Here is a 26622-nt window from a genome sequence, read left to right as displayed (position 1 = left end):
GTATCTTTCTTGTATATTTTTCATTTTCATTTCCTTTCTTTTACTTGCATCTAAATGTCATAGATCATTTTTGTCTATGATTAGTCCATTCTACATTCTTCTTTTTGTTATCCTTTCATTCATTACTTTTCATTTGTTAATTTATTAAATTAACTGATCTTTCATATTGTTTTCTTATCTATATCCTTCTTCCCTTTAGTCTCTTGACTGTCATTTGTCATTTTATTTAATATCCTTTTTTTTATCCATTCTGCTTTCTTCTTTTACCCATTTGTATTATTATCTGGTGCATTCTTCTCTTTTCTCCTTTTGTTAATTATTCAAGTTCTTTATTTCTTTCTGATCACTCTTTACTCCAGCCATTCAACCTTTACTCGTCTAAAGTTTAGTCTCTTGAGTTTCCAGTCCATCTTTCTTGTCTATTACTTCTTTATATTTTTTATTGTCTTTTTCCTTTGTTCATTTTATTTCCTGTTCTTTATTTCATATTCTTCTTTCTTCAGTACTCCAAAGTCTCATAGTTTTACATTAAATTTTTTTGCACAATATCCATCAAAACCAGACTTGATATTTTCTGTTCATTTCAACATCCATTATGTTAAAATGACATAGGTTCTGATTTTGAAAGAAAGGTCTTTAGCTTTTCCGGATCTTCAAAATACAAAGATTTATCCCCAGAAGATACCCTCATTTTTGCTGGGTAATACAATCCATATTTATATCCTTTTTCCTTTAATTGAGGTCTCAAGTCAAGGAATTTCTTCCTTTTGTTTGCTGTGTTTTTAGCAAAATCAGGCAAAAACCATATTTTGGATCCTTTATAATTTAAATTTTTATCTTTCTTGGCAGCATTTAAAATTTCTATTGCTTGTTGGTATCTTAACATTTTAAATATTAATGGTCTTGGTCTGCCTTGATTTTCCATATTTTTAATGGGATCCTGTGCGCCCTTTCTATTTCCAAAGGCTGTTTAAAATCCAATTGCAGTATTTTAGGAATTAGATTTTCTAAAAACTGTATGGCATTTTTCCCTTCCAAATTTTCCTGCGTTCTAAAAAGTTTTATATTCTTTCTTCTTCCTCGGTTTTCATAATCTTCCAGCTGATTTTTCAATTGAATCAGTTCCAAACTGTCATTTTTACATCTGTTTCCTTCACATTCTAAAACCTCCATTTTAGTTTCTAAGTCAGTTGTTCTTTTATTATTTATTTCCATTTGTCTGTGGATATTTAGTATTTCTTCCTTCATTTCAGCCATATTACTCATAGTCTCTTTAAGCATTTGTTTAATTTGTCTCAGTTCCTCCATAACTTCGGCTTTGCTCAGCACATCCGACTCTTCAGCAGGAAGCGGAACCTTACTCGGGGTAATTTGATCCTGCTTCTGCCTTTTCGCCGACCCACCAGTTTCATTTTTGTTTTGTCGGGTGCTTGCCATGCTCCCGCTCTTCTTTTCGCTGTTTTTCGCCGAAATCGGAATTAAAGGGGAAAACTTTTTTTTGCCAACCGTTGCCAGGTTGAGAGGAGCACCACGATCACACGTCCATTTTGTGTGCGCGCTAAGCCACGCCCCTTGACTCCACAAATTAGAAACAATACTGGACATTTTTACTCTGTAGCATTGATTCTTAAATCTATCCTGGGGGACTCCTAGCCAGTTGAGTTTTCAAGATATCCCCAATGAATGTGCATGAGGCAGATTTGCATATAATAGAGGTAACAGGCATGCAAATCTGCCTCATGCACATTCATTAGGGATATCTTGAAAACTCGACTGGTTGGGGTTCTCCCAGGACAGGTTCTATGTAGCAGAAAATTGCTAAACCAATGATTGCACTCTCTCTGCTCCAGTAATAGTAATCATAGAAGCTTCCAGGAAACAATCCACTCAACGTTGTTTCCATTTCAAGTAGTGTCATTTTACCCTGAGAGGGGTATATTCAAGAAGCTTTACCTCCAGACTCATGTCCTGTTTCATCAGTTCTGTATTACCTCTTATATCTCTCCAGCTCCGGTCTTAAGACTGCTTCAGTAAGAATGCATCTTAGTAGAGAATGACACGGGGACAAATTTTTTCCCATCCCCGCAGGAACTCATTTTTCTGTCCTGTCTCCGGGATTTCTTTTCCTGTCCCAGCCACATTCCTACTAACTCCATCCTCATCTGCACAAGCCTCAAACACTTGAAAATCATAAGTGTTCGAGGCTTGTGTGGTTAAGACAGAGCTTACAGGAATGGAGCAGGGATGGGGTCAGCGACAAAACTCACGGGAATGGGAAAAAATTTGTCCCTGTGTCATTCTCTACATCTTAGTGCTATCAGTGCTTTTCATATACCTCTAAACAATAAGCCCATGGCACCCCTTGGTTTCTAGGTTTATGAAAGGCTTATTTCATTCTAAACCACTAATCAAGCCGCCTCCTATTGCTTGGGACCTCAATATTGTACTCTCTTGCTTTGATGGAAACCTTCATTTGAACCAATTGCAACTTCATCTCTTAAGCACCTCACTCATGTAAATTAATTGTAATAATACTGTACACTTGTTGAAAGAAATAAAAAGGAATAAAGATTTAAAAAATTTTAAAAAAAAGAAAGTGGTTTTCTTAATCTGCATCACTTCTACATGCCGAATCAGTGAACTTCAAGCACTTATCTCAGATCCACCTTATACAACATAAGAACTTAAGAACTGTCATACTGGGACAGCCCAAAGGTCCATCAAGTCTAGAATCCTGTTTCCAGCAGTCACCAACCCAGGTCCCAAGTACCTAGCTAGATCCCAAGTAGTACAACAGATTTTATACTGCTTATCCTAGGAATAAGTAGTAGATTTCCCCTATTGACACATAAAGGAACAAAAAACCACTTCAAACGTCTTTTAACTTTCAATGGTGCTCAGATTCCAAGATGGAGGTTTAAAGTACTCAAAAGGGGCATACAGCCCGTGAGAAACTTTATATGGTATCAATCATTGCACCTAGTTATAGAAGATGTTTCAAAGTCCTTAATCAATAATGATTTGTAATATTTGAAAGTCCAAAAAGGTGAAAGCACTGATAATCCGAATTTTAAACTGTGTATATAGAAAGCTTTCAAAGTAAATCACTTAGCTGAAGCATAAAGAATGCGGTGAAACAGCTGGGTCCTGACGCGTTTCGCCACACAGGCTTCCTCAGAGAACCCGCTTGCAATTCCTTACTTTCAGACTGTAAGTGTTCAAATTTTCAATTCTGCTGTTGCTTCTGTACTCTTTTAATGTCCTATGACGTGTAAAAGAGTACAGAAGCAACAGCAGAATTGAAAATTTGAACACTTACAGTCTGAAAGTAAGGAATTGCAAGCGGGTTCTCTGAGGAAGCCTGTGTGGCGAAACGCGTCAGGACCCAGCTGTTTCACCGCATTCTTTATGCTTCAGCTAAGTGATTTACTTTGAAAGCTTTCTATATACACAGTTTAAAATTCGGATTATCAGTGCTTTCACCTTTTTGGACTTTCAAATATTACAAATCATTATTGATTAAGGACTTTGAAACATCTTCTATAACTAGGTGCAATGATTGATACCATATAAAGTTTCTCACGGGCTGTATGCCCCTTTTGAGTACTTTAAACCTCCATCTTGGAATCTGAGCACCATTGAAAGTTAAAAGACGTTTGAAGTGGTTTTTTGTTCCTTTATGTGTCAATAGCTATATCCCTTCAGGAACAATTGTTTAGAAATATACCCAGTTGTTTACATTGTAGATTTCCCCTAGCCATCTCAATAATGGCCTATGGACTTTTCTTTAAGGAAATTATCCAAACCTTTTTTAAAACCCCACTAAGTTAACATTCTATCATGATAGTTATGATACACACTTATCCAAGATTCCTCCCTAAAGTAGTCTCAGAATTTCATCTCATCCAGTCTATTATTCTTCCTCTCTTCTTCCCAAGAATACATTCCCATCCAGATGAAGCTGTGCTCCATACATTGGACTGTAAACATGGGTTGGCTTATTACTTAAATCACACTAAACCTCGCAGAAATTCCACTCAGCTATTGCTGTCTTTTGATCCTAATGTAAAGGAAACCAAAAAAACTCTGTGGAGTGACGATGTTCCCAAATGGACTTTATTAGAAAGTATCAAAGTTCCAAAGGTACACTAAAATCATCCACATAAAATAATTCCATCCACATAAAAGTAAATCATCCACATAAGAGCCTTAAAGGACCTAGTCCGCTAGGGATACAGGACCCAACACGGTCCGCGTTTCGACAAAAAGTCTTCTTCAGGGGTAAGCAAACTTTTTGGCCTGAAGATTGCATTGGTATGTGCATTCATTTTTATGCATTTGGTTCATTTCTGTGTCTTAAAATGAGTGTGTTAAATTGATTTAATGTGTGATAAAATTAGTGTGTATAAAAATCTTTAAAGTGCATTAAACCCTTTTGAAGCAATTGTTAATTCTTGTTTATTTAAAGCTCTATGTAAACATTGAACCTAATTTAAGGAGTTCGTGGACTATAAGTCCTACATAACATAACATAACATATCATTAAATGAATATATGAAATGAACAAAAACAGTTTTTTGACAAGGAAAAAGGCCAGACAAACTGAAAATGTTTGCACTGTGCACTTCCTAAGCCTAGACTCCCAGTAGCAGCCCCCCTCTCTGCCTCCACCATCCCACACAGTCACCTTTAGGCTGTCCAAGTGGGGTTCATTCATATCCTCAAAGATTGCACTAGGTCCAGGGAGAGAGCCTATGAGTAGTCAGGTAGATGGGAAGGGTGGGAGTGAGTGGTGCGTTTCAGCCAAAAATGCAAAGACATTTTCATCTAAAACCTGAACCCAGATTTTGGTCTTTTTTCTTTGCTAAATTTGAAACCATATCAACACTTTACAGTGCCCAAGAAGAGGTAGAGCGACAGCTGTAGGGGAAAAAGAAGATGTGGGTAAAGAAGGGAAAGCAGAGATGCTGCACAATGGGGGAGTATAGAGAGGGGGAATGGGACTTGCTGGTCAAGTGTGTGAGGGAGGGAAGATGTTGGTGCTAATGAGAAAGTTAGGGGAATGGCTGATGCTAGCTATCTGGTGGGAAGGTAAAGAGGGGAAAAGGGGTTGCTGGACTAAGGGAAGGTGGGCAGGGCTTTGAGATGCCCCTGGGGGGTACAAATGGAGATCCCAGGGTGAAGTTGGGAGAGCGGTTGTCCTGATTGGGAGGTCGCCGCGATCGTTGGAGGATCCTGAGAACATTGGCGACGGCCGTCGGATCTGAAGAGGATGGCAGTGGCCGTTTAATGCAACTGATCGCCGAGTGGCGGTTGACCGGCTGTTTCAAAGGCCACCTGATCCTAACGACACGCCTGCATTTGTCACTGCCTGACTTTGCTCTATATAACTACCTTGCATTTCGACATTGCATTGTCTCAGATCCAATTAGACAATCCTGCTCTCTGACACTGTCTTAACTCTGATTCAATATGACCTGTCAGCTTTTCAGCACTCATCACTACATCATGGGAAACCTTATGGCTGGAATATCGTTTAGTTCCATATGGGTTCCATATTTCAGGACTCAAGGGGCATAACAGCTTCACTCCTTGGCATGTAGTTATGATCTTCTAACATCTGATCCTATTGTTCTGATTGGAACTCTTTTTATTTATTTCTTATATATTTTATTTATTTTTTATCTTTATTATATTTCTACTTTTAATCCTAATTTTAATTTATTCAATGAAATCTTGTTGGGATGTTTCATATCTTGTTTCTATCTCTGTCTTTACGTTTCACATCTTTACTTTTCACTAATTGTTTTTCTCAGGTACTTTAGCTAGACTGTGAGCCTTCGGGACAGTTAGGGAACTTCCAAGTACCTATCTTTACTTACTTATTATATTGTATCTTAATGTATCTTTACTGTAAACCGCTTAGAACCTCACGGTATAGAGGTATATAAGAAATTAAATTATAATTAAATTAAATTTCTTGAAAAGGTTGCAGTAAGAGGAGGAGTTAAAAATAATAACTTTGAATTCACTCTCTCCATTCCTCTACTAAAGTGCTGATTTCCTAAGATAAATCATACTTTAAGCTCCTGTACTGTCCTAACTTTATTATTTACCAGCTCCGTGACACTAAAACAACTGATCAGAAGTCCACACTGCTCCACTTTTTGGCTGAGATATGTGAAAACAACCACCCTGATGTCCTGAAATTTACTGATGAACTAATTCATTTGGAGAAGGCCAGCAGAGGTAAGTCTCATTAATGTAAGAATGTAGTAGATGAATACAGAGATTTTTGTTTGACTTCTTTTCATCTGTTATTTTGATATCAATCACCAAACCAAAGCCTGAGTTTTTTTTTCCTGTGACTGCCATCTATTTGACTAAAACTGTTTAACTAGGACTTCCAAGACAAAATATGGAAACAAAAAAAGTTACTCCGATCAAATCTCTATGATATAATTTACTGCTTTGTGTGGTAAAATCTATGAAAATTAGCTCTTCCTAAGGTGCCAGTGAAATGAGATAAGCTGATTGTCTCTTATTGGCAAAGCTACTATATTTTACAGAAAATATAAATTAAATCATTCTTTTTAATATAACAGTGAAATGTTTTCATTTTCCTTCTCCAGCATTCAAGTACATTCTTATTCTAGTTCTTTTTTACTGCACTCCTAAAAATATTTTCATACAGAGCCTTTGTGGTACATTATTAAAGTCAGATTTTCTACTTACCTGACATTTAAAACCATAATCATACCACAAATATAAATGTATAAATGGCTTGAAATATATAATAACCCTAGTTATAGCCACTACTTCAAGCATTTCCTTTGGGGTACTTGGGGCTCCTTTTACAAAGGTGCGCGCTAGCAACTACCGCCTCCTTTTAATCAGGCAGTAGTTTTTTGGCTAGTGCGTGCGCTAAAAATGCTAGCACACCTTAGTAAAAGGAGCCCTTAGTTTCTCATCTGAATGTTTATTTATTTATTGCTTTTAAATTTTTTCCAAGAAACCTCTTGTACAGAATATTGAAAATAAGATAGATAAAATATTTTAAGCAAGACAAAATCTCAATTAGGCAATGCCAATCTTAATCAATACTACTAATCCCATAATATGGATCCATAAATTCCAGTGAGTGCTAGTGAAATTAAATCATATTATTAACAAGAAAAGCAAAACATCTGACTGCGGTAATAGGAGTCTTCCTAAGTACTTTACTATATTGCTGTTGTTTCGTTTACCCCTTCCAGGCGTTTCGTAGAGAGGAACCCTGTTAATTGAGAATACATATGTGTTGGATCTGTATTTCACAATACATTTACAGGGATATCGTAATAAAAAAGACCTCCCATCATTGTTACCCCTGGTTTAAGGAGCAAGAATTATCATCTACGTTTTGGGGTATCTTTAGCCACGTCCGGGAACATCTGTATCTTTAGTCCCAAAAATTCTTTGTCTATTTTTGAAGAACATTTTTAATAACCTGTCTCTATCCCGGCAATAAAGCCACTGTTAGTATTAACGTAGCAGGTTTTACTATATCCTTCAATGATGTTTCCAGAATTGCAGTAGCGTCCATTTGTAAATCCTGTTTTGGAAGAGGAAGGTCTTCTTGTTCTTTCGCTGGTAAATAGAATACTTGTACAAAAGGAGGAAGCATTTCTTCTGAAATATTCAAATTTTCCATAAGGTATTTTTTCAACATTTTGCGGAAATCATTTGAGTTTTTGGAAAATTTGATAATCTGAGATTACTGGAGCGAGAATTATTTTCCAAATTTTCAATTTTCCTTCTCAAATTAGTATTATCCCTAATAAGGGTAGTCTGTAATTACTTCACTCCTAATAGATCTTTTTCAATATTTTTCATTATAACAGTCTCTTGTTTAAAGTTTTTAAATTCTTCTTTTTGTTCCAATACTATTTTTTCCAATTCCTTTATTTGTGGAAACAGTGACTGCCCCAAACTAACGACTAAGTCCCATAAGGAATCCAGGGTAACATTGGTAGGTTTTGCAAAGAAAAAAGTACCTAAATGTATTGGGTGGATTATCTCAACCTCCAGATTCCTCTCTGCTCCACCTTGTCCTTCCGTCTGCTCCAAAGCTGTTCCTGCCACAGGCTCGGTGACTTCTGTAGCCTGGTTCAGCGGAGCCTCCTGGGAGAACAAGTCTACCTCCTCGGCTAGACTGTCCTCTCTAGGTGAGCTGGCTCCCTGCGGCTGTGGAGGCAATTCCCTGGCGTTACTGTCTCCTGCTGCAGGCACCTCAGTATTTCATCTATCATGAGCAGAGGAGAGGTTTCCGGGCGCCGCAAGGCTCTTCCCTCTCCTCTTTGGCATTCCAACGATATAAGGTAAGACTTTAGGAAGAATTACTGAAAGCGTCTCCCCAAAGGCAGATCATCGTGACCATCTTGGATCCATCTAGCAAGGAATGTTTTCTCATCTGAATGTTTTGATAAAGCTCTATTAACAGTACATTAAGTATAAATGGTATGTATCTTCTCTATTTCCATATCATCCAGTGCAGAGTGGGCAGCAGCATTGGGCATGGAAGCTGTTAATATTTCTTTTGAGTAAGAAAGTGGCTTTTTATGTTCACAGAGTGACATCATCACTTAGCTTGGTTCAATTTCATTTGTTTATTGCTTTTTCTTTTTTCTTCTTGAATAGTGCCTGCAGAAACCTTGCAGAAAAACCTGGATCAGATGAAGAAGCAGATTACTGATTTAGAAAAAGATATTGAGACCTTTCCACCTTCCACTGATGAGAAAGATAAATTTGTGGAGAAAATGTCAATATCCTTTAAAGTGTCATCAAATACTGAAAAGCTTGACTTACCTTACTACTGTTGATCCCCTAGTTATCAAAAGTTTTGTTGTTCTTATTTAAATATACAATCCATGAGAAATAAGACCCAGCTGATTGGTTGAAAGAATCTAATCTTGATTTTGTTTTATTTACTGAAACATGGTTGATGTCAGATAATGACATTATTATTCGAGAATGCCTCCCCCCAGGTTTCAAAATCTTATCCCTGGGGAAGAGGTGGAAGACTAGCCATCATTTTAAGAGATTCATTAAATTTTACTGTTTTAAATTTGAAATCTACTTCTGATTTAGAAGTTCAATCTTCTAGCGGATGCCTTAATAATCACCTTGTTTTATATTCCTCCTAGAAAGTGGAATTCAGCAAGGGATGATTTTTATGAATTTCTACTAACAAATTCAATAGCAGGCTCTTATAATTTATTGATGATATTAATATTTATCTTGAACAGGTAGATCAAACTGATACTAAAGAATTTTGGTCACTAAGCTATTTCAAATCAATCCCAGTAAAGATTCATCAAAAAGGCCACCAGCTAGATCTGCTTACCTTTTCTTCCAAAGAACTAGTTAATCCTAAGATTCAATGGAAACAAGCCAATTGGTCTGACTCTTTAGGGTCAGACCATTGATTTTGTAATTTTGAACTTGATTGGCAAATAAAAAAAGTCCAATCAAAAGTTAAAGAAAACAAAAGAAATAAGAAATTTTAAGCTAGTAGAGGCCTGATTAATCCTGTCGAATTATGGTCGCACTATGATATAATTTCAAATCAAAATGGTGATATTGAACATGTGGATTTGTGGATTGATACTAGTACCCATATTTTACATGAAATGGCTCCTATTAAATTGAGAAGACAGAGACATAGAAATTTAGATGGGTGGTATGATATAGATCTGCTTTTGGTAAAAAGGGAACTAAGAAAATTGGAACGACAGTGGTTAAAATCGGGAACCATGGAACATAGATTGGCTTAGAATCAAAAATTAAAAGAATATAAAAATCTGATTAAAGAGAAATATACAATTTTTTATGCTCAAAGGATCAGCAATTCATCAACTGGTTAACGACCTCTATGATATAGAGGTATTTACTGGTTCTACTGAAGAATCCACTCTTTCTGCGGATGTTCTGGCAGACTTTTTCAATACTAAAATACAAAAATTGAGGACTTCTTTAGTAGCTCCCATTAACAATCATCTGTGTTTCCCTGTCCTTCAGTGTTTAGAGAACCCCAGAGTTGACATGTGTTGGAACAATTTTACAACTTTCAGTTGGCAAACTTTTTGTAAATTTTATACTAAGTATGTCAACTTGTATTGTAGGCTTGATAGTTGTCCCCCAAACATCATGAAAGTTGCCCCTGTCACTTTCAAGGCCAAACTGTTTAATTGGGTTAATTTCTTATTATCCAATGGGATGTTTCCAGAGGAATTGGGTCGGATTTTGATCACACCGCTTATAAAAAAAATCCTAAAGAATCTTCTACCTTGATATCTAACTATAGACCCATTGCTAATATTCCTTTGTTTACTAAATTGTTAAAAGGTCTGGTTAACTCAGAACTAAGTACATATTTGGATAAGTTTAATATATTACAGGATAATCAATCTGTGTTTCGGTCAGGTTTCAATACTGAAACAGTCATGGCTTTGATTTTACAGTAGTGCTATTGACCTGGTGGACCATACTATTCTTATTGATTGTTTGGAATCTATTGGTATTTCGGGAAATGTCCTAAACTGGTTTTGAGGATTCCTGGGTAAAAGATCTTACCTGGTGTTCAAGGACGATAGTCTTTCTTATCATTGGGAAAATTTCTGTGGGGTTCCGCAAGGTTCGCCTTTGTCCCCCACTTTGTTTAATATTTACCTTGTATCACTGGGAAACCTCTTGCAAAGTTTAAATCTTAGGTTTTATATTTATGTGGATGACATCACTATAGTCATCCTTTTAACTTGCTTGACAGTTCAGCTTACAAATTTTTTAGTGACCATTCTGAGCCAGATTGAACTCTGGATGATTGCTTTTAAATTGAAACTAAATCCAGAAAACCAAAATTTTTTCTTGCAACTCCTAACGATAAGATCAAAGAAACAATGATATATTTGTATGGACTTAAATATTGGGAGTGACTATAGATAGATACCTTACTTTGGAACAGCATACTAATCTATTATTCAAGAAATGTTTCTCGGTGCTTTGGAAACTTCACACCGTTAAGAAATATTTCGATGAAGCTTCATTTCATTTGTTGTTGCAGTCATCTGTTTTAAGTATCCTCGACTGTTGTAATATCATCTATCTGGGCACCTACAAGAAAATCTTTAAAAAATTGAGAGTGGTTCAAAACACTGCAGTTCGACTGAAAAAATGGGAGCACATTACTCCCTACTATCAGAAACTTCACTGGTTGCCGATTGAGGCCAGAATCTTGTTTAAATTTACATGCATTTGTTATAAATCAATCTTTGGCATGTCACCAGGCTACCTTGCTTCTCACTTTCTTTGAACCACTCAAATAAGCCTACTCGTAGAGTTCATTTGTTTACATACTCTTCTATTAAATTATGTCGCTATAAGAGGTTTCTTGAGAGAACCCTCTCTTTTCAGGCTCTCTCAGTTTTGCAATATTACACTGTTTTATAAGGGACAGAGGAGTGCTGAAAGTGAAGGCTGGAGCTCAATTCTGGCAAGGTTATTTGTTATTATTTGTAGAATGCAATGTAGTATTACTGGAGTAGTGACAAGAATACAAAATGTTGCAACATTTATTTATTTATTTATTTATATATCACCTTATCTAAAAGTCTGAGTAGTATATAAAAAATACAACCATAATAAATACATAAAATATGTATAAAAATTCCAAGTTCTAAATCTACACTGGAAATTAAGATGTACCATCAATATATTTGCATCTTGGACAAAAATTTAAATAAACTGCCATGGATTGTATGTAGAATAGAAGCAAATAGTGCAGCTTTTAAACTATGGAGCAAAGCCAATTGCTCATCAGTGCATGGTTCAAAATGAGGTATCAGAAGAATAAAAACAAAACAAAGAAGTTAGAGAATCCAAATAAAGAGGTACTTCTTAAATACAGAGGAGGCAGAGTTAAGATTCTGAATTATCCCAGTTAACTTGCTAAGTAGCTTGTAAATTGAAACAAACTGTATTTTCAATAGTCTTTTTTTCAAATGCCAGAAGTCTACAAAATGAGATGGGAGAGCTAGAATGTGTAGCATCTTAGAGTCTTGGTGGAAGGAAGAGAACCAAAGGGGCACTGTGATAACAGAATACAAACAATATTGCAATGATAGGTTCAATAAAATAATGGTAGGGTGGCACCATACGCTAAAGATGGCATAGAGTAAAACCTGAATAAAGTTCTCCAGGAAAAAAAAAATATACTGTGGAATCTTATGTATAGGAATTCCATATGTGATAGAAGGAACTGATAGATATGAAATGCTAATGAATTTGGGACACTAACCACATTAGGCAACACAGTTATAATGGCTGATTTCAGCTACCCTGAGGCCTCCTACGGCAATTTGAAAATAATAATATATTCAGATCAATAATAATATATTCAGATCGGTATCCAGTCTTTCTAATACTGATCAGGCACCAAAGGGAATCCCTGCTGTTTTCTCTTCTGCCCTGAGTACTGTGATTACCTTTGATGACAAAATTTTGTTTAGACATCTCTTCAATCAGTTATCCATTTGGACAGTTTGGCCAACAATGTCAGCTAAATTCCCCTGATTTATATGATTGATTTGCATAATCATTATTTGCAAGATGATCTAAATAAAAAGGAATTTCTAGAGTTAGAGTTGTTGACCTTTAAGCTCATAACATTATTCTGCTGAACTATCCCTCCTTGGTCTAGTTACTTTCACCTTATGTCACTTGAATGATCATAAATCAGTACTGCTTCTATCATTAGATTTCACGGCTTCCTCTGACACAATTGATCACACCCTTCTGCTTGACCGTCTTCATCAAAGCTCATAATTGATTTACCTTATATCTGATGGAATGTACTTATCAAGTGCATGTTAATGAATCTTACTCCAAAACTCATTCTCCCCTTAGGGGGTCCTGCAGGACTCTGTGCTTACCCCTCTACTGTTACTGCTACTAATTATTTCTATAGCGCTACCAGATGTACGCAGCACTGTACAGAGTCACAAAGAAGAAGTCCCTGCTCAAAGGAGCTTACAATCTAAACAGACAAGACAGACAAACAGGATGTCATGGATACAGTTAAGGGGTCGGAGGGCAGTAGGGTTATGGATTGAAGGCTATATCAAAAAGGTGGGTTTTCAGTTTGCTTTTAAACAAGTTAAGGGAAGGAGCTTGGTGGACAAATTCGAGGAATTTATCCCAGGCTTAGGGGGCAGCTAGATGAAAGGAATGAAGTCTGGAATTGGCAGTGGAGGAGAAGGGTACAACTAAGAGCAGCGTAACTGAGGAACTGAGTCCTCTGGAAGGTGTATAAAGAGAGAGGGGAGATGTTGAGGGGCAGCAAAATGTACATACTTGTAGGTTGGCAATAGGAGCTCAAACTATATGCGAAGGCGGATAGGGGAGCCAGTGAAGTGACTTAAGGAGAGGGGTGACATGAGTGTAGCGAGGTTGGTAGATGAGTTTTGCACAGATTGAAAGGGAGAGAGGCTGCACTGCAGGAGACCAGTTAGAAGTAGATTGCAGTAATGTAGCATGAGGTTATGAGAGTGTGGGTCCAGGTAGTGTGCTCAGAGAGGAAGGAACAAATTTTGGTGATGTAGAGATAGAAGCGACAGGCCTTAGCAGTTTGTTGGATGTGCATAGAAAATGAGAGGTCGGAATCGAAGACAAGTCTAAGGTTGCAAGCAGAGGAGAATGGAATGAGTACAAAATTCAAATGCCAGAATACTGATATATTATCCATCTGAACTTCATAGGCAAGCCCTCCCCCCAAAAAAAAACAAAGAACACCCCAAACAAACAAGAAAGCTATTACTAAAACTGTAAAATATTAAACTTTTAGCCATTTACAGATACACAATCTTTACTTTTGGGAGGGGTATATATTTACCTTATTAAAGCTCAAGTTTTAACACATTGAGAGGCATTTAAAAAAATACATCTTAAGTCTGGTCATCCAAATATAATTTTTTTTTAAATCATCTACTTAGACATCTTGGCTACTGGGATATTTAGGCTGCCAGAACTTCTAACTTTATACTCCATTTTCGATCAGAAAAACATACATGTTGAAAACATCCAAATGCAGACCATTTGGATGTGGGAGGGGCCAACATAGAAATGGACTGGCCACTTAGACATCTCAACAGAGTAATAGGACACCTTAGAGGGCGCTGCTATTAATTTCACTTAAAGGGTGCCAGAATCATATCTTACCATAATATGGTGATCCCCTCAAAACCCCTCTAAAACCTACTATACCCACCTGTGTACCACCCCAATATGGCTGCAGGTGGCACCTATATGGCAATATAGTAGGGTTTGGGTGGGCTCACATTTTTTTTTACCATAAATGTAATGGTTAGAGTGGCTTATGAGCCTGGGTCCTCCTCTCTATGGTTTACTAGCCCACCCACCAGTTAACTCTATACACTTGTGTGATGCTCTACTAGGTTTCTCTATACCAGATACTGCTGTTGAGTCAGATATGTACCTTTTGATTCTCATTTTTCGTGTGGTGGAAGGGGGTCGGTGATCACTGATACATGCAGGGGGTTGGTGAACCTTGATGCATGCAGTGGTCATCTGGTCAGTTTGTGGCACTTAGACATCCTAAGTTCCGTCCTGGACGTTTTGCAAAACATTCAATTATCGCTACAAGACATTCCAGTCTAATCTCCCCTTAGGCATGCCCAAAGCCCGCCCCTAACATGCCTCCACCACACCCATCTCGAGCTCTGGACACAGAGAGCCTGGGATATCTCACTAGACATCCAGAAAGGCAATTTTGATTATTGGCACTTGGTTGTCCTGGCAATTAGGACATACAAGTGCCAATTTAGAATGCTTTTTAGACATTTATATTTTTTGATTATGAGCCCCATTGGCTTGAAGACACCCCTGTGTCTGACAGTGATATTTGCCCATAACTGATACTTGAAAATGTGAAAAACTAGTAACACTCTGGGTAGCCTTCAATAAATATTGTAAACTCTTTCACGTTTAGCTTCAATGTCTTTATTTACAATTTCTGTAGGATAGGTAAATATGTAATCATATTGGCATATGTGGTTGTGGTAAAAATTGTTAGACAAGTATTTGTTTTGGAATGAAGCACTGGAAAGTCTGGCACGGGATGAAAAAAATGCTGCGTGTCCCCACTACCAAGAATGTCAAAAGAAAGAAACTAAAATCCATATTGAAAAACTGTACATTGTAGAGTACACACAAGTGTTTTTTTACAGTTAAAACATATAATCTTGCTGCTGTCTCCTCCCCCGTCACCAATTTATTTTGATGCAATTTATCATGAGTCAATGACAATAACAGGTGGAGGAGAAAGGATGGGAAAGTTAATATACAGTAGGGAATAAATATATGCTGTGTCGCAGAATTAGTTAATGTTAAATATTGTTGAACAGCTTCTGGGGGGGGGTTTGTTTGTTTTTGGAGCAGTTGGTTTTCCTTCTGGTTTATTTTAGGAGGTTTAAAAAGAGCCTGAAGTCACAGTAGTAATTAGAAAGTTTTTCAAATATGAAGAAAGGGGAGTCACTATCAAATGTAAAATATTAATAATTTTTGGTATCAAATGTACAAAGTGGTATATTTTCTGATTAAATCTTTAAGAATTTTTAAAGCCTCCTAAGCTACTATTAAGCAAAGCTTATAAGTTGGACTACTTTGGATATTAAGTACTCAGGGGCCTTTTTACCAAATTCATGCTTACCACAGCTTAAATGGCAGGGTGCTGTGAGGCATCCTGTGGTACTTTTGACATGTGCATTCACTGCCAGAGTACTAAAAACTAAAATGTCGTTTTTGCTAGTGGTGGAGAAGCAGGCATGTATGTGCTAATCAGCGCACCTACACCACTGATTAGTTTAAGATTGGCAATTGAGTTCTCACAAACTAGGTGATGTAAGGGTTCATGCACTAACTTTTGTTAATGGATGTGTGCTAATGGCAACAGTAGTGCATGGCCATTAAATTGGAAAATCAGTTCTTTTCCAACTGCTGCAAAAAAGTGTCCTTAGCATGCAGAAAAGACTTGTGCAAGGGTGTGCTGAGGCCACTTTGTTCCACAGTTTTGTAACTTGGTGAATTACATTTCTATTTATTGTCTTTGTGCAGTGCTTCTCAGTCCAGTCCTTGGGGGTGCACCCAACTAGACAGGTCTTCAGGGTATCCACAATAAATATGCATGGGATAGAACTTGCATACCAAATAAGCAGTGTATGCAAATCTGTGTCTTGCATATTCACTGTAGATTTCCTGAAAAACCAACAGGCTAGGTATGCCTCAAGGACTGTGTTGAGAACCACTGCCTTAGTAAAATAACTAATTACAAGTTGTATTTAAAGTAATTTTTGCCAGAAGGAACCAGATTTGGATCATTTTTCTACAGGGCTTTGTCATAAATGGTGTACTTAAAGTAGATTCATGGGAGAAAGTTAAATGACTGGTACTAATGAAACACTTTTGAAGAGGTACCCCTCCATTTTGCCAAGTTACCAGATGAGAAAAGTGAGGAAGAACCAAAATTAGTTAAATTGGTAGTAATTACCGTATTTTCACGCATATAACGCGCGCGTTATACACGATTTTACAAACCGTGCATAACCATGTGCGTTATACGTGTGAGCGCGTTTTACAATTTTTTTTTACATTCTGATCCGGCATTCCCCCTGCGAACCGGCATCCTCCCCCCCGCTCGCGTCTCCCCCCCTCCCCCGCGATCCTACATCCCCCCCAGCACCGCAAATACAACTCTTACCCGATTGGGCACCAGCACCAATGCACAGCATGTGCCAGTGCCAGTGCCCGAAGATCCTCCCTCGTTGGTTTGGGCTGGGCTGGGCTGGGCTGGGCTGGGCCGGGCGGTGCGAGAGAGATCCTCCTTCTTCCTCTGCCGGGCTGGACTAGGCTTTGAACATTTGCGCATGCTCAAAGCCTTCTGGTCTCGCTCGGCCCAGCCCAGCCCAAACCAACGAGGGAGGATCTTCGGGCACTGGCACTGGCACATGCTGTGTATTGGTGCTGGTGCTGGTGCCGATGCCCAATCAGGTAAGAGTTGTATTTGCGGTGCTGGGGGTGATGTAGGATCGCGGGGGAGGGGGGGTGTCGCGAGCGGGGGGGAGGATGCCGGTTAGGAGTAGGCGGGAGGAGGTTTTAGCATGTGCGGTATACGTGTGTGCATGCTATATTAACATTTTATTACATAAATTTGTGTTCCCCGCGCGCTATACCCGTGTGCGTGTTTTACACGGTGCGCGTTATCTACGTGAAAATACGGTAGTAGTTTATAGGAGGCACACACTCCAAAACACATTGTCTTTATGGGGAGACAGAGTCCGATACTGATTGGCTGTGATCCTTGACCTCAGCATAGCACATCTTTGTGAAAGAAGCTCAGGAGCAATACAACAAACTGAGAATGATGCATTCAAACATGGAGGCTCTGTTTAAGGAGATGGGAGAGTACTTTGTGTTTGACCTAAAAAAAACTTCAGTGGAAGAGTTCTTTCTGGACCTGCACAATTTCCGTACCATGTTTCTGGTGAGTAAAAATGTGATGTCCAAAGGAAGAAAAGAATGACAGAGTATAGGTCATCGTCTTACAACCTATGCGACATGCGACCATTCAACTTTACGACGCGTTTCCCCAGCTCATACTAATGACAGTTTTTACCCCTCCCCACCTACCTTTTCCCTGGTAGTCCAGTGGTGTATTCTGCCTGAGCCCCTCCTGCCGATGTCAGAAGCCAGCAGCGCACCCGGGCCAGCACACACAGGAGTGAGCTTTTAGAGCTCTCGCCCCGTGCCATTGACTGAAACACTGCCATAAGTTCTCACGGGACTTGTGGTTCTCACGGCAGTGTTTCAGTCAGTGGGGCGGGAATTCTAAAAGCTCACTCCTGCATGTGCTGGCCCAGGTGTGCTGCTGGCGTCTGACATTGGCAGGAGGGGCTCAGGCAGGATACACCGCTGGACCACCAGGGAAAAGGTAGGCGGGAATGAGTAAAAACTAGTACAGTACTGTATACAGTACTGTATTAACATAGGCTGACTTATGACTGAATCAACTTACGACCTATTAGTCGGAACCGATTGGATACAGTATTGTAGATATGTAGCGACAAGGTAGGCACATTCTTCATAGAATAGTGAGACATTTCTACATAGCAACTAGAATCAGCGATCATTGCTAAACCTATTTTCACAGGTTTAGCGACGATTGTTCCAACCGACCCGATTCACAAAATGGCCCACCACATGTTTTCCCCCTCCATTGCCCATTTTCCGATCCGGCCATGCAAATTTGTAAAACCCCTTGCAATTGCCAAGCAATTGATTCACTAATATTTGATTGGCTATTTTGCATTGGGTTTTACGATCCTAAAACCCGACTGCAGTAGACCTGTCGGTAACTGTGTTACTGACAGGTTTGCTTGATTTTTTTTTTAAAAGAGGCACAGGCAAAATTTCTGCCCCCCCCCCCATAAAAAAGAATAAAGCCCTCCCCCCCGACAAAGTGCCCACCTCCCTCCCCAAACCCAAAAAAATAGCAGGAGAGATGCCCATTCCCTCCTGCCACCAGACACTGTCCCCGACGACCCCCCCCCCAAATGCGAATATGGCAGGAGGGATGCCCACTCCCTCCTGCCACCAGATGCTGCCTCTGACAATACCCTCCCTCCCCCCGCAAATATGGCAGGGGGGATGCTCACTCACTCCTGTCGTCGGGTCAGGTTGCACACACACCCCCGGCCCATACTTTTAAGTCAGGAGCAGGAGGGGCGCTCAGTCCCTCCTACTCCTCCATTGTCAGCAATGCAGGCCTGTAACATAGTAGATGATGGCAGATAAAGACCCGAATGGTCCATCCAGTCTGCCCAACCTGATTCAATTTAAAATTTTTTCTTCTTAGCTATTTCTGGGCAAGAATCCAAAGCTCTAATTGAGTCTTCATTACAGAAAACTGTTTTGAACTTATGTATATTTTCATCTGATATAACTGTAAAAATTAATAGGCATGAAGGTAAATTAGGAGAAACAGCTGATAAGTTTGAAAAATTAGATCAAGTTGTGAGCACTTTACAGGTTAATGCTACTTCTAACATTAAAGATTATATGATGGTTCATGCTAAAATAGAGAAACTGGAGAACTCACTAAAAGTTAAGAACCTTCACTTTTTAAATTTTCCTATTACACATTATCTTTCTCCATTAGAACTCTTGAGAATGTATTTGAGGAAAATATTACAGTATCTAACGTGGAAACTTTTGAGCTCGATAACCTCTATTACATCCCAAGAGCTGCTAAGGGAACAGCAGAAGGTGAAATGGATAAATTAGTTTCACTTGATAGTCTGATTGTATCACAGTTTCTTGATTCTTCTAAAGACATAATAGACATAATAGGGCAACACTCCTGGTGGCCTTCAAGACAGTTAGAGAAACAGGCTATTTTGAAATTATATTGTGACAAAGCAAGACCTGTTTTATGGCCAACGGGTAATAATTTTTCCTGATGTCTCTAGATAGACTCAATTTAAAAGGAGGCAGTTCCTACTGCTAAAGCCAAAGGTCTTGGCAGTTGAGCGTCCTTTTTTAAATTTCCATGTAAGTGCCTTATCTCGTATGGAAGCAATAAATATGTGTTTTTTGATCCAGTCCAGTTGGAAGATTTTATTAAGGATAAACCTATGTTGAAAGTTAAGCTTTCACTTTTTTTCAGTTTAGGAGGTTATTGTGTGACATAGTAAGTAAGCCACAAATTATGCCTGTCCATGATGGTAATGAATAATTAAATTGATTTAATTTCCTAGACTGGGAACTGGCGACCATTATAATGTGGACTAGATCTTTGATGACTAATTTCTTTATACTTATTTAGTGTATTTATATGCTGAAATGTTGTTGATATTCATGAATATTTGTTATTTAATTGTAATGAATAATGATAAATAAAGAATTAAAAAAAAAAAAAGAATCCAAAGCTCTACCCGGTACTGTGCTTGGGTTCCAATTGCCAAAATCTCCGTCAAAACTCACTCCAGCCCATCTACACCCTCCCAGCCATTGAAGCCCTCCCCAACCCATTCTCAACCAAAAGGCCATATACAAACACATACCGTGCAAGTCTGCCCAGTACTGGCCTTAGTTCAATATTTACTATTATTTTCTGATTCTAGATCCTCTATGTTCATCCCACGCTTCTTTGAACTCCGTTACCGTTTTCCTCTACACCATCTCTCTCAGGAGTGCATTCCAGGCATCCACCACCCTTCTTTTTTTTATTGGGTAGATATTTTGCATGTATAATACACGCAAAATATCTCTGCCATTAAAAAAAAACTGCGGCAGAAGCCCTGACAGCAGTGATGGGAGGCTACTTCTCCTGTCCCTACTCTCAGGGCTCTGCACCATCTCAATCGCTCACTGTGATGTATGGGGAGGAGTCTAAGGCTGGCGGAGGAACAGGAGGGATTGATCACCCCTCCTGCTCACGAGTTAAAGGTATGGAGCAGTGGGGGGGATGACCACTTCCTCCTGCTATAGGCCCCCCCAGGCCGAACTGATATGGCATGAGGGATGCCTCTTCCTCTGTTGGGTTGCCCCCCCCATCGTCTCTCAATACTTTTAAGTCAGGAGCAGGAGGGGTGCTCAATCCCTCCTGCTCCTCTGCCGGCCGCTGTCTGCGCAATGCAGGCCTTAGGCCCCTCCCCTGTGCATCATGTGATGCAGGGGCCTAAGGCCCTGATTGGCTCTGGTGCTTCGGGCTTCTCCCTTATCAGGAAGGAGCCTAAGGAAATCCCTAATTGCCCATTGTTTTGGCTTGCGTTGGTGGCTCCAGGGGGAGGCCGTCAAAGGGTGTGCCTCTCAGAATCAACACATAGGTGACTCACAACCAACACCAGCCTAATTGGCTGGGGAAGGGGCTCTCTGCTACGGTTGCCCCCTCAAAGGCAAATGATCCTATTTGGAAAGCAATTGTCTGGAATTGAGAGCCATTATTGTCTGGAACTGAGAGCCATTATTGTCTGGAACTGAGAGCCATTCAGTTGGCCTTGCTGGAGTTGCAAACTTTCCAATCAGGGAAGGCAGTCAGGGTGTTTTAAGACAATACAACATCAGTGGCTTATATGAACAGTCAAGGAGGCACCAGACACACTCCCCTTTGCTTGGAGGCAAGGATGTTATTCCAGTGGACTGAACTTCACTTGCAAGCTCTCTCAGCTGCCCACATGGCAGGGGTAGAGAACATGAAGGCAGTTCACTTCTACAGTCAAGAGCCAAGCAGGGAAGAGCAGGGCTAGATGCCCTAGTTCAGCCCTGGCCCACAGAGCAGTTTCTCTGTGTTTTTCCATTATGGGCCATGGGTCAAATCATCCGCAAGATAGCGAACCATCAGGGGCTGACAATTCTAGTGGCGCCATACTGACTCCACAAGCCTTGGTATGTGGATCTGGTGTGTCTACAGAGAAGCAGACACCTGAAACCTCCGGTTCATCTGGTTCCCATAGAAAATTGGGAACGCTTTGGTCTTATGGCATGGCTCTTGAGCGCATGACCCTGATTGGAAAGGTTACTTGGAGGTTGTGGTTACAACTCTACTTAGGGCAAAGAGGCCTGTAACAATTGCGGCTTAAGCTAAGACCTGGAAGACTTTCCAGTTGTGGCGTGTCAAGGAGCAGGTGGAGCTTGAAAGGGCTCCCATTTCGGTGATCCTTGTATTTCTGCAAACCGGTCTTGAAAAGAGCCTGTCAGTTTCATCTCTTAAAGTGCAGGTAGCCAATATATCATGCTTTTGGGCTCAGAGAGGCTTACAGTCTCTGGCATCTCACCCAAATATATCTCAGTTTTTGAAGGGGGCTCTCAGATTGAGATCCCCATTAAGCAGACCATTCCCATCTTAGGACCTCAATGTGGTCCTGAAGGGCCTGTTCCATGCTCCATATGAGCCTCTGACAGAAGCTTCCCTGTTGGACCTTAAGGTTAAGACAGTGGTTTTGGTTACTATATAATGGCCTCCTGGCCACTCAACAGCCAAACTAGACAACCAAATCTCCAATCTTCTGACGGCATCCCTCGACTACAAGACTTTTAGAAAAGAAATAAAAACCATACTCTTCAAGAAAACTCTGAAAAAAGAAATAATACCGCAAGTCTCAAACTCCACCTCTCACTAAAGCCAACTACCCCAAACAAATAACCTTACCCATTTCTTACTCTTTTTGAAATGACCAATTTTTTTTGTTTTTGTTTTTGTAAGTTCTTGTTGTAATACATCTAGGATAATTCTTTTGTAATCCGCCTTGAACTGCAAGGTAATGGCGGAATAGAAATCCCTAAAGTAATGTAATGTACTATGGTCTCAGCAAGAAGGATCTCAGAATTACAGGCCTTCTTTTATAGGGAATCCTTTCTCCATTTCAGAGTCAGGTGTTTCTCTCCACACAGTTCCTTCCTTTCTTCCGAAGGTAGTTTCTACCTTCCATGTCAATAAGGAGTTTCATTTGTCCACCTTTCATCCTTCAGGTTTGTTGAAACAGGACAGACTCTTGCAGAAGCTGGCAATTGAGTGGCATCCAACAAACAAGCTAGTGACCATACTGGCTGAAAATTGATCCCTCTTTAAACACCCTCTCTTCCTTTATCAAGCTGCGCTAGAGGTTTTTAGAATGGGCTGGCAAGATAAGTGCTTCAGCACTCATAGGAATTCTATGAGTGTCGGCGCATTTACCATGCTGGCCCATGCTAAAAGCCTCTTTCGCAGATTGATAAAAGGAGCTGTAAGTTAACAGTAAAGGGGGTTCAAACCTGTGTTCCAAGACTTCTAAGTTGTAATTCAAGGTTGCAGGCAAACAGATTTCATAAAAAGTACATGTGATACACACATATACAGTACAGTGACCACCTCTGCATAATCAGTTTGCAAGTCAATTTCTTTACCAAATATATGGCATGCATCTATGTCTAGGATGTAACAGACTGATTTTTTTTCTGAGTTTCTCTATAGCAAGCAGTAAAAGAAAATCAAAAACGACGTGAAACTGAGGAGAAGATGCGCAAAGCCAAGCTTGCTAAGGAGAAGGCTGAAAAAGAGCGACTGGAGAAACAGCAAAAGAGAGAACAGTTTGTTGATATGAATGCAGGTATGGAATATGAAATGTAGAGATTTTTTCAGGATGATTACACTGTACCAGAAAGCTGCAGAGGGATGACTAGTTTGTAATAGTGTGTTTGCTCAAAATTAAACATGTTGAAATGTTAGTTGGGGAAGGTGATATGGGATCTTTGGTGCCTTTCTGTTTCCAGAGACAGATGGAGCAGAAGTGGAAGGAAAAAGCTCCCTAACCTCTGCTTCTAGACAACCAGGATTCCCTCTGAGTAGACCACAAGGGTGAATGGGGGTTCCAGAGTTGGTTGGGGGAGAGGGTTTAGGGCTGCTGGGAGGGGGGATTCAAGGGAATTTGGGGATTCTGTTCAGGCGGTGGGGGTTATCGCCTACATGTTGCAAAGTGGATCAAAAAATCTCAATTTTGAAGGTTTCGGGGTTAGGGTTAAGGTCTTCCACCTCCAAAACCCCTGTTTTGTGTTTTTGAATTTTCAAAAAAGTCTTCATGGGCCGTTTTTTATGCAATTTTTCTGGTGGCGGCCATCTTGGATTTCAATGTCTTTTTTTTCAAAAGCCTCTGTCTGCCTCAAAACCCCTCGATTTTGATTCCAATCAACTTGAATGGACTCCTCAGGGAGGTGAGGCTGCTATTTCATGTAAAATTTGTGCCACTTGTCCAGCGGAAGAGCATCAGTATAACGTATGCCATGGAATGCATGAGGGAGGGGCGGGAGCTTAGCCTCACCCTTGTCCTTCAGGGCTAGTGAAAGGCACATGGAGTCTGGAGAATCCACGATAGCCCAGCTGAGGATCTACAGACGTCATTTACTTCCCCTGGACAGAGCTTCTCACCAGAGTTTGTGAATCTTCCTAACATGGCCAGGGCAGGTAGTGCAGCCTGCATGTGTGCAGCCATAGACCCAGGTAGCATCTTCTCCCCAGTATCTGCTTCTCAGTTAAGTAAGCTGGGCCCGAGCTCCAGTGACCTATTGGAGCAAGACTGGCTGGATTAGAGGTCAAACTCCATGCCACTTTTATCTCAGGTCTCTGATACAGACCTGGATGACTCTGGTTCCCTATTTGGGTCTGACAGTGCAGAGGCCTCCCTGGCTCTTGACCAGGAGGATGACCCTCGTATCCCCTACCTCTTCAAATCTGTCCCTGTAAACCACTTTATTTCTGATGCTGTCAAGAAATTGAAGCTGGAAGCTCAACCCTGTACTTCCCAATGCACGGTCATGAGTGGCTCTAATGTTCAGACCTCTTTTTCTCCAGCACATGGGGACATTACTGTCCTTTTTACAGAGCAGTGGATGTCCCCTTGAGGGTTGCCAAGGCCATTTCCCCAAAATAATGATCTCAATATTCTCAAAGATTCATTTAAGTAACTAGTTGGATTATAACATGGGCTCAGATGTGTAGCCCTGCCAAAGACACAAAGTCCATATAGCAACCCACCACCCACCATAGTATTTACTTTCAATGCAAAATGAGATGGTAAGTCCAGTTCAAAAATACCATTGTAGTAGCTGTTAGTGTTCTTCTTAACTGCCTGCTGTGGTATTTTTGATTTGGACTTACCATCTCATCTTGCATTGAAAGTAAATACTGTAGTTTGGGTTCCTTGAGACAGAGAATCAAAATGTGGTCCACATTGGGACCCTCCAAGGATTTTCCATAGTTTTGGTTCTTTGAGACAGAGAATCGAAACGTGGTCCACATCGGGACCCTCCAAGGATTTTCCATAGCTAAGTTGAATTGGTTATAGTTTTATGAGAATAGGAATCGCACTTGTTTGAAAGTTTTTCACTAATATATTTTTTCACCATGTCACATATGCGATGATTGGGTGGTGGGTCTTGCTATATGGACTTTGTGTCTTTGGCAGGGTTACATAACTCTGAGACATTGTTACAATCCAACTAGCTACTTAAATGAATTTTTGAGACAATATTGAGATCATTATTTTATATTTATCACGTTCCCTTTTGATCTCTAGTGTATCATTTATTCCCCTATCATCTTTAGACTAAGGCCACGTACCATGGCTCCTGAGTTCCAGCAACTCTTGATTAGTCAAAGGTGGATGCAGCGGTGGCCCAAGACACCAAATGTATGCAAATTAACCATTCCCCTTAACTGTATCAATGTTTGTCTGTTTTAGATTGTAAGCTCCTTTGAGCAGGGACTGTTGTCTTTGTGACTCGTTACAGTGCTGCATATGTCTGGTAGCACTATAGAAATATTAGTAATAGTAGTAGTAGTACTGCTCTCTTGAGTGAAGGTGGTGTTATGCTGAAGGATGCTCAGAATCACCGGGTGGATGTGATTCTTAAGAGGCAATTTGAAGCACCTACTCTGGGGATTAAGGCTGCTGCTGCAGCAGCTTCTTTTGCTGTTCAGGCCTGCCACTCTAGACTGCGACAGTAGCCCTGTGCAGAGGACGCTTGTACCATGAGTAAGGTGTCGGCTTATGAAGTCTTGGCTCGCAAGATGCTCTAGATCTGGCAGTGTGCTGGCAACTCAGCGTCTAAGGCTACCTTAAGCAGGCTCCCTTTTAAAGGGCAAAATGCTCTTTTGTATTGACCTTGATGATCTTATGGCTAGTGTGGCCAATTACTGTCAGAAAATAGACTGCATTACTGTAACTAGTTACTATCCAGCACTGTCCAGTGATGGATTTGATGGCTTCTACCAAGAGCTCAAAAGTCGAGCACTTCTTCAGTTGCAGAGAAGAACCAGGCAGCTTGGGATTGGATGCGTTGGTCCAACCCCGACTGTAAATAGTCTCCTTTACATCTTCCCACCTTAGCCCATGGTGGGCCGGGTCATCTGTAGGACTGCATCTCATTCAGGCTTAATAATCCTAGTGCCTCCAGACTAGCCTTGCTGGTTGTGGTATGTGGTTAGAACATCTTCAGCAGGACAGGAGCCTCAAGAATCCACAATGCTTTAATCTTAGGCATGGCTCTTGGGTGCTCTGTCCTAATTTGCAAGAGATACTCAGATGGTTATTGTCACTCTGCTCCTGGCTAGGAAGCCGCCTATCATAGTATCCTATGCTAAAGCTTTGAAGGGCTTTTCAGCATTGGTGTGAAAGGGACCAGGTGGAGCCGCTTCAAGCTCCCATTCCAGTCATTCTGGCTTTCCTTCAGGCCGGGCTGGAAAAAGGCCTTGCAGTTGCATCACTTACGGTGCAGGCAGCTGGCCTTTCTTGTTTCCTGACTCAAAATCACAAAGCTTTGCTGAAGGCTTATTCAGATGTGACCAGATTCCTGAGTGGAGCGCTCCGGTTAAGGCCTCTGCTAAGGCATCCCTTTCCGTCGTGAAATCTTAACATCATTCTGAAGGGCCTCGTTAAAGCCCCATTTGAGCAGCTCAAAAAGGCTTCCCTTTTGGAGCTCAGAGTTAAGACACTGTTTCTGGTGGCGATTGTTTTGGCGTGGTGAATCTTGGAACTGCAG

At 40.2% G+C, this 26622-nt stretch overlaps 1 protein-coding gene across 2 annotated transcripts in view; it reads left to right on the top strand.

Moving 5' to 3' along the window:
- DIAPH1 (diaphanous related formin 1) overlaps positions 1-26622 on the top strand; it is a 393428-nt gene that overhangs the window by 308828 nt on the left and 57978 nt on the right. For both annotated transcript variants that reach the window (XM_033926973.1, XM_033926972.1), the window contains 4 exons: positions 6120-6249; positions 8680-8804; positions 17429-17593; positions 23060-23195. In XM_033926973.1, coding sequence (XP_033782864.1) covers positions 6120-6249; positions 8680-8804; positions 17429-17593; positions 23060-23195 — 556 coding nt within the window. The remainder of the gene's footprint in view (positions 1-6119; positions 6250-8679; positions 8805-17428; positions 17594-23059; positions 23196-26622) is intronic.

The sequence above is a fragment of the Geotrypetes seraphini genome, chromosome 18 (genome assembly GCF_902459505.1).
Source record: "Geotrypetes seraphini chromosome 18, aGeoSer1.1, whole genome shotgun sequence".
NCBI lineage: Eukaryota > Metazoa > Chordata > Amphibia > Gymnophiona > Dermophiidae > Geotrypetes > Geotrypetes seraphini.
Note: the sequence above shows the minus strand (reverse complement) of the source record. Positions and strands in the feature narration are given on the sequence as shown.